Below are 9,509 nucleotides of genomic sequence, written 5' to 3'. Positions count from 1 at the left end.
ATGGTTACACCGAGCGCAGATAGGTTGCCATCGACAAGCGAAGTTGATCCTCTGCTGAAGGATCTGAGCGAAAAGAAGCAAAGTTTCAGGAGGAACGTGGTGTCTTTGGCAGCCGAGTTGAAGGAGGTTCGAAGCCGCCTTGCTTTGCAGGAGCAGACATATGTTAAAGAAACCCTAACTAGGCAGGTTAGTAAGAGATCTGGCTCATGTTTGAAGTACCACCCTATTTTTGGAATTGTGTTTGTAGTTTGAAAGTTTGAATTGTATAATTTGCAATTATTTTCTGTCCTTCTTCTCTATTGTCCCTTTGAAACTGTGGGTCCCTTGATCTTCAAAATTTCGTACTGGGTGAACTAAGTTTGGAATTTGATGGGTGTTTAACAGGAAGCAGAAGCCAAGGCTAAGAACTTGGCAGATGAGATTGGTAATTTGCAAAGCTGCTTGGAGGAGAAAATGGACAATTGCAAGCATCAACATCAAATGCTCAAAAGGTAAAGGTCCCACTCTTTAAGGTCCTTGATTGTGCGTTTTCTTAACTCTTATTTGTTTAGTATAATTTGTTAAAGTTTAGTTTTCAATAATTTCTGAGAGATTAGAATAGCGATTATGGTTTTTGAGTTGTTCAATTAGTGTATAATCTGTCTTGATGTGTGGTTTTCTCTTGTTAAGGTGGTTTGGTCCACATGTACAGTATATGCACAAGCATATTGGCTAGGTACCTTTTTGGCTTTTATTCTTTGTTTTTTGGTGCAGACAGGTTGAGTTCCAAGCCCCCATGCTACTGTAGTGCTTTATATGCTTTGTTTATACTAGCTTAAAATATTAAATGATCTATCCCTGTTTCCCAGGATATTCAAAATTTGAAAAGAAACAAGATTTGAGCCTTTCTATGCATAGAATTTTTTGAGTTCATGTTTTCCCGCTCTCGCCATTTTTGGAAGCCTCTCATCGTTGCACTACCTCAAACTGGGATAATATAGATTATGACAAACCAACAAACATTTAAGGATATGGTTAGCTAGTGATGATCTATAATTAAAGCTTAGCAATACTTAGTATGGAAGCTTGAATACCAGTCCAATACTATAGGTGGTAACCATTTATGACCACCGTGATGTATTAAAATGTGAATGGAAAAATATGTTGATAATTACTCCATAAATATATTTGATTGCCGCAGGAATATAGCTGCCAACGAGTCTCATGTTAGTATTAAAACCTCCATATAAAGTATATGTCAATTTTGGGAATCTGGCATAGTTCAGATCAAAGGATGCACATCCTTTAAAAGCTTGTGTTACTTTAAATGAACTCCACATTCCAATTCCATCTTTATACTAAACATGTGATAGGGTCTAAGTGCTTTAAAGATTTCAAGTGGGACATGAAAGATCTAGAGATATAATGAATGTGAGAGAAAAGTGTGATTATTTTGGACCCTCTACTTCTTATATACTTGATTTCTGTTTGTTATCTTTTGATTCATTCCTTGTACAGGAAAGTGAGAACTAGTATGATGTTTCTTGTACTCTTTTGAGCTTGACCAATTCTGATTCGTCATTTTTTCACCAGTTTTAGTCAAGTTTCGGGCCTGGTCATCTACTAAAAACACATTATTTTCATTATGTTTCAGTACCTGGTGGAGTTGGATAACCTCAGATCTCAACTTACACTTACACAAGCAACAGCAGAGGCTAGTACTGCTTCAGCTGAATCAGCACAACTTCAATGTACAGCTCTTCTCAGAGAGCTTGACATGAAGAACAACTCATTAAAAGAACAAGAAGACCGTGTCAAAAGAATGGAAGATCAGCTAAACAATCTCCAGAAGAATCTAGAAGCAAGGGAATCTACACAGAAGCAACTGAAAGATGAGGTAGCTAGAGTTGAGCATGACATAATGCAAACAATTGCCAAAGCCGGTTCAAGCAAAGAGTGTGAGCTGATGAAAATACTAGATGAAGTTTCTCCAAAGAACCTTGAGAAGATGAATAGGCTTTTGACTGCCAAAGATGAGGAGATTAGCCGACTCAGAGATGAGATAAAGATTCTGTCTGCTCACTGGAGATTCAAAACAATGGAGTTGGAATCTCAGGTATATAAACAAGTGGTTACTACTGCTTTCATTGCTTTCTTTAATTTGATCAAATCAACAATTAGTATGGTTCTTTTATCATGTAGCTTGAGAAACACAAGAAGGCAGATCAGGAGCTTAAGAAAAGAGTGTTGAAGCTGGAGTTTTGCCTCCAGGAATCTCGGTCTCAGACCAGAAAGCTTGCAAGGGTAATCATTTTCACCATTTCAAAACAGTAATCAAATTAATAGAATTAGGTTTGCTCAAATCAGACCTTAAATCAACACTTACTTGATTTTAGTTTTTTGTGTCCATACCCGCCCACTATTATCAAACCTTTGAAAATCAAACTCAAAGTCTATATAGTTTCGTGGTACCTGCAATAAAACCGTCAAATAACTAAAATCAAGTAATTGATTCAAAAGCCTAAACCACCCGGGAGTAGGAAAATTAGGTTAACTTATTCCATTCTCCATGCATATGGACGGGCTGGGTGGGCCCAACGGGACAATTTCAGAACCCATACTCCCGTATTTATATGGGCGGGCCCTGTTCTCCCCAGATGGGCAAAATCTTGTATTCAAACCCGCTCATATTTTAGGCTGGGCCGGCGGGCCTACTACCTTTGAGCAGGTCTACTTAAAATGTTAAATTTCGCAGCTGAACCTTGCAATCCAAATAATGAACACTGAGTATTATATTATGAACACAGAATATGAATTTGTGACTGTGTCATTTTCTCATAATTTTTTTTATAAGTTCACAAATCCATGCTCTTTGTTCACAATTTATACTCTACGTTCATGTTTTGAATAACAGGTCGTCAAATTTTAAAAACTTCCTCCAAATTTATAACACTAATATATTTAGAAGATTCTTGTAGATATATCTATAATTATTTAGCTATATTTAGTATAACCATTCCGCCCACTAGGAGATATTATCTCTTAAGTTGTTTGTCAACTTTGTATAAATCTACAATTCTATCAATAAACTCTTTCTCTTACATTCAATAATACCCATGTGTTATTCTTTTAGATGGGGGAGAGACGAGATAAGGCAATAAAAGAACTGAGAGATCAGCTGACTACAAAGCAATTTCCTGTTGCTTGTGATTGCGGAGACAAACAAAATTTCTGGGAGAGCTCAAGCTTCAAGGTTATGGTTTCAATGTCTATGCTCATCTTGGTGGTTTTCTCAAAACGGTAACTCAATCTGTCGACACATCTATGTATAGTAATAGTTGTAATCATCATAATCACATATAGTTTTAGAACTCTGTATAAATTATGAATTATTCTGGTAGATCTTGTTTTTTTCAGGCGAAACTAGACAAACCCGAACCATGTACCAATATATGGTTATTTATTATTTCTGTCAAATTTATGTGCAGTGCGATGCTATATGTTAAACGACAGGTATAAAAGTTTAAGTAGTTGGTGTGATTTGGGTAGAATTGTATGTGGTCATGTGGAGTAAGTAGATAAGCATAAGAACAGCTGCAGATAATTCCATTGTAGAATACCAACAAAATTGCAACGGTCAATTGCTGAGAAGAGAAGAAGAGGTCACCATACTTACCCAAGCAATTAAGGTAGAGTACAGAAATTGGCACGCTGTTGAAAGTGACTGCTATAACAATGTAACCCTTGAATTAAAAAAAAGAGTTGTATGAAAGGGAATTTCAAAGACCATCTTTTTCAACATATGGATTCAGATTTTTAGAGAAGCATAAATCGAACTTTACCTTTCCAAAACATATTTCTTATTTTGAATAGATGTACAATGTTTATCTTTCTAGAATTATGTTTTATTAAAATTAGACCTTAAATTCAAAAAACTTACTAGTAAAATAATATTATCCAAATAATTAATACAAACTGTTAAACTGTAAAGTATAAATGTGTGAACATACAAAAAAAAAACAAGAAAAGAAATTTTGAGATATTTTTAAATTGTTACCGTGTCACTTTTTCATCACTTTCTGTTCTTTTAGTAGATTCACAAATTTATATTCTATGTCCATAGTTTAACACTTTGTATTCATTATTTCAATACCATTGTTCGGCTGCAAAATTTCGCATTATAGTGTCTAATTTCAGCAAAAACTTCACCTTTTAAATTATATCTACAATTAAAAATTGATGTTTGTATTTTACCAGTATTACACATTTTGATGTGTGGAAATCAACGGATTTCGCAACATGTTATTATACGGGTGGTGTTTAGTTTTTTGCACAACAAACCAGTTTTTCAACTACATTTCAAATACTTGTAGGGGTTCATATATGCTACAAAATATGAATTAAATAGTACTAGCTATCATTTACAACGTGATGCCGATTTTTTGAGTATATAGATACATACAAATATAAATTACATAAAATATTTTAAATATTTATTGTTTGTTGAGTTCAAGTATTATTTTAAAAATAAGTACGATATATAACAATTTGTATAAAATTATAATTCTTACATGTATCTAAGTTTTAAATTAAGTCTAATTATTAGAAAACAAAAACTAAAATAAATCAATGATTATGTTCCCCACATATATCCTTTTGAGCAAAATTGTTCCTATTTTTGACCACCAAAAAGCATCAAACAGCCATTAAAAATTTATAATATGAACCGAAGAACAAAAGCAATCATGTATGCCGCTAAAAAAACAGTATAATATGATCAATCTACAATCCACTGAACCTTCAAATAAAGCCACATTTAGCCGTTCTTATCATTTTTGTTTATTCTTACACCCATATCAAATATCAGTAGTAGAACACTGTCGGTCAGCTCAAATGTAAAGGTAGGATTATGAAACATAGATTTAGGGATTTAACTACATTGATATATGATACATTGATATTGCAGTAAGCTCCATTCGACAATCTACATCCATCTAAATGAATGTATTTAAAATTAAATAAAAAGATGGTCCTTGTGAAATAACCATTTTATCCCCAAAATTCATCTACATGAATTTAAAAGCTCAATTCATCTATCTTATTAAGTTTTCATGAAATGAATAAAAAAATTCATCCTCAATATTGAAAATTAATTAGAAAATTTATCTACATAAATTTACCTTTTAATTCACCTACCATCTTTCGTCTAAATGAAAAATAAAATTTATCTAATATTGTCAGACGAATCTAAATTTACAAAACCAACAATATAAGATCAGATTATTCTATTGTTTCCATTTTACCCGACAAACCAAACACGATAGCTCGTCACAGCATAAAGGAGAATCGAACTTTAGAAAAAAAAAAAAAATAAAGGAGGCAGAATCGAATACTGAGCAAGATATAAGATGCTTTTGAATTAACTTGGAAAGGTATATAGAAATTTTTAGGAATCAAGATGGAGACAATACATGTTTTCTCTCTTTTTGTACGAAGTTTACTATTTATCGTCTCAACAAAAAAGATTAAAAACACTTTTTTTTTATTTTGATGGGATTATTATTTTCACCCTCGAATTTAATTTCTTAACACTTTTATCAATATCCAGACATAATAAATCATTAAATTGTTTATGAAGAATTATATACTTAAAGTATCACAAATAAATAAAATATAATAATTTTATAAACTTTTAATTAAATAAATTTCTATATTTGATGTCTTATTCATAACTCTATGAGTAATAAATAATAAAATCCCTTTTTCTTAAGAGATATAACATGTACGACAATATACGGATTTAGTGCCTCAATTTAATTATACTTTAGAAAGAGGTCAATTCATGAAAATGTTGCACTAGGTCAAGAAAAAACATTAAAGTATCTAACTTATTATGAGAACCACAATAAGAATCTATCCCATATACTTCGCTAAAACAGGTTTGAGAGATCAATATATATGTATCTATATTTTATTTAATGCGAATATTTTTCAGTAGATAAAAACCAAAGTCAAATAAGTAATATATTATTATCAATATTTGGGCGGGTCCCGCAGTCTGGTTTATTTTTAATAGATTTATGGCCCGAAATAAGAGAAAAGGGAAAAAAAGGCCCATTAAATGGCGACCCAAATAGCTTTTCCTATAAATACAAAGGTATAGTACACGGAGGAGGGATCACTTTCTCACACGTACTAAAACTCTGCCGAAATTCAGAGCCAAAAGTACTCCGTTGTCCTACCATACCCGAGCACTAATCGTAACACCTACCCCTCTATTGAGCCGCTACTGACTTGAGCGTCGGAGAGCCAAATCTAGAGGAAGCCCCCCCCCCTACATCGTCAAGGACTTGTACAGACAGATCGACGAGCACTTCGGACTCTGGAAGCTTGGGACCGTCTTTACCCTCGGCTAAGGAAGTCAAGAGTGAATCTAAGCCTCTCGCCGAGACGTGTTGACTCTACAAGGAACTTGGGCTTCAACACTGACGCCGATCGTGGAGAACCTCTCACACAACTAAGCAAACACAGAGTATCGAATGGCTAGCCAGAACACAACACAAAGTAGACGCCGCAACAACAGCGCCCCTGAGAGGCGTCGAGAGGCTGGCTCACGACTGGGTAACGCATCTGCGGAGGCCACCACTCAGCGGAGTCGCAATGTCGCTATCACCACTGACATGGCCGAGTTCCATGAATTCAGACGTTTCCAAGTGACTAAACGACAACACGAGGTGCTCGAGCAGCGCCTGCGGCTAGAGGAAGAGGGACGGCAGCGTCAGCATGATGAGATGGCACTGGCCAGGCTGAACGAGGAGTCACGGGTCACAAGAGAACGCGAGCTCACCCGCCTAGACCCTGAACCTCATCGCAATGCTTGATCGCGTGGCCAGGGTCGTCACTCAGCTCCCCCTATGTACCCCGACGATCAGCTCGTGCACCCTCACGTACCCCAGGCCCCACAAACAACCAACCTGCGTCCGGCCGCGCAACCTTTTGAACCTCGGTGTCCGCCCTCCTGAGCTCATGAGCCTTATATACCATCCATGTTGCACGAGCAGAGACAACATGAACACCCCTTACCACCTGTCTATGTCCAAAATGTCGTCGAGCATCACCTAAACCCGCACCCGTACACCAGCTATGAACCTGAACATTATAGCCATGAGCAACATATGGGGCCTCGCCCACCAGCCCCGTATAACCCATTTCCTGCTCCTAACCATGACCACCATTTCAGCCAAGGATCAACCTCACGGGGGGCAACCATCTTCACAGATCATATTATCCACACCCCCGTGTGCGACAACTTCAAATACCCAACCTCGAAGGAGTACTCTGGTCGTGAAGACCCTCGAGACCATATCAACCGGTACAGGTACGCCATGCTGGCGTGCAATGCTGACGCCACCACCATGTGTAAGGGATTCCCGAACACTCTGTCTGGAACCGCACTCTCATGGATCTTGTCTCTGCCGAAACGGATAATCCAAAACTTCCACGACCTGGAGGAGCGTTTCGTAACCCATTTTAGCGCCTCTAAGAAGCGCAAGGTGACAATGCTACAAACACAGGGCGTCAAGCAGAAGGTGGGCGAGAGTTTAGAGAACTACGTGAAGAGGTTCACCACTATAGCGCTTGAGGCCCATGATTTCACCGAGGATGGTGCTCGACAAGCTTTCTTCGGGGGTCTCCTCGACGACTCTGATTTCAAGGACAGGCTTGGTCGAAAGATCAACGACAGGGACATGTATCTCAGTTACGATCGCATGCCCCAAAAGGCGTACGGGCAGATTGAGTCCGATAAAATAACGGGCCGGAACAATGGGGCCGAGCCCTCGAAGAAGCAAGGGCATACACATGGTGGTGCTCAAAAGGGCAATGCACCATGGGGGCCCAAACGTCAGGCGGACCAGCACCCAAGGGTCTCGGCCCTCCAAGCCCAGGGCCACCAAAATCAGACCCAGTTCCCGGTACAAGCAATGGTGGCAACAGTGCAAAGAGGACCAGTCCGCGGGCGACAAGCAAGGCCGCAGTGACTAGTGTGGTGTGAAAAACATCGCACTCGAACCCACACGACCGCTGAGTGTCGAACCCTGTATAACGAGGCGCTAAGGAGGACAGACGCGTCATGGCCGCTCGACGAGCAGAAGGAAGACAGGCTAACCAACTACCACCACCTGTCCCCCCACCACCACAATTCCCTCAGCCGGATGGCTTTGTGGGAATAATAACTGGCTGCCACGAACCCCGATCTCTTAGTCGACGAGATCTGAGGCGGGCCAACAACGCCCCTCTTCCCTCGGGAAAGCCGATACTACTTATTACTGAATCGACCCAAAACCCATACCAGTTGAGCTTCACAGATTCGGACGTCGTCGAGTGGGTCAACAAGAGGACCGACCCTCTCATCGCCCACATCCAATTAGGGACAAAGGTCGTCAAGAGGGTGATGGTGGACACTGGGAGCGCGGCAGACATCATCTATTGGGACGCCTATCAAAGACTAGGGTTGGATGCCTCACGCCTTCGCCCAACAAAAGCAAATCTCGTCAGGTTCACTGGGGACTCGATAAAGGCTCTGGGGGTGGCAACGATCGACATGATACTAGGGGATGAAGGTGGCCCTCGACGAAGTTGCCCGATTGACTTTCTAGTCATCCCTTTGGCATCTTCATATAACTCCATCCTTGGGCGAGACTCCCTAACGCGTTTCGAGGCGGTCGTGTCTATAAGCCACTTTTGCCTGAAGTTCCCAACGGCGAGCGGTACAGGCATCGTGAGGGGAAACCAAGAGGAAAGTGAAAATTCTACATACAGGCTGAGCAGAACGACAAGAAGCCAGTTCACACAAACCACCTTTGCTTGTCCGGGTCACTAAGAACTGAGGAGGAAGCAGACCTCGACCCCCGAGAAGAGAGAAGGTCAGGCTCGGGGAGCGAGGACCTCTCACAGGCCGTCGATGTGGGTAGGCAGTGCATATCACCATTTGACAAGGGCGGAAAAAACCTGTATGTAGGCCAGGGCCTTCGCGCAAAGGTAATGGCAGAGATAAAGCTTATGCTCGGGGCCTCGAGGGATGTCTTTGCCTGGTCTCCTCGAGACCTGAAGGGGATACCTCCAGAAATTATTACTCACTCCCTAGCCATCGACCCCCAAGCTACTCCCCAAAGGAAGAAGAAGTGAAAGCAAGCAGGCCCAAAGAACGAAGTAGCAGCGGCCGAGCTGCTTAAAGCAAGATTCGTGCAATCCATCCAGTATTCAACATGGCTGGCCAACGTGGTGATGGTCCCCAAGAAGGGTACTGGCAAGTGGCACATGTGCGTCGATTTCACAGATCTGAACAAAGCATGCCCGAAGGATAGTTACCCTCTCCCCTCAATCGATCAGCTCGTCGATTATACTGTGGGGCATGAGGCGCTAAGCTTCCTCGACGCTTATTCGGGGTACAACCAAGTTGTAATGAACCCCGCCGATGCTGGGCAGAGGGACCTTTTGCTATAGAGTTATGCCTTTCGGCCTCAAGAATG

The 9,509-nt window shown here is 40.2% G+C and overlaps 1 protein-coding gene across 1 annotated transcript; it reads left to right on the top strand.

Annotated features, from left to right (window-relative positions):
• Window positions 1-3,283, top strand: LOC141249290 (uncharacterized). The gene is given in 6 exon segments (XM_073669577.1): window positions 1-186; window positions 385-448; window positions 451-491; window positions 1,634-2,095; window positions 2,182-2,283; window positions 3,113-3,283. Coding segments are annotated over 6 exon segments (1,026 nt in total).
• Window positions 3,284-9,509: the final 6,226 nt, after the last annotated feature.

This window comes from Phyllobates terribilis, unplaced genomic scaffold (assembly GCF_046119375.1).
Source record: "Phyllobates terribilis strain yellow unplaced genomic scaffold, ASM4611937v1 Scaffold_4449__1_contigs__length_60808, whole genome shotgun sequence".
Lineage (NCBI taxonomy): Eukaryota > Metazoa > Chordata > Amphibia > Anura > Dendrobatidae > Phyllobates > Phyllobates terribilis.
This window is presented reverse-complemented; position numbering and strand designations above follow the sequence as displayed.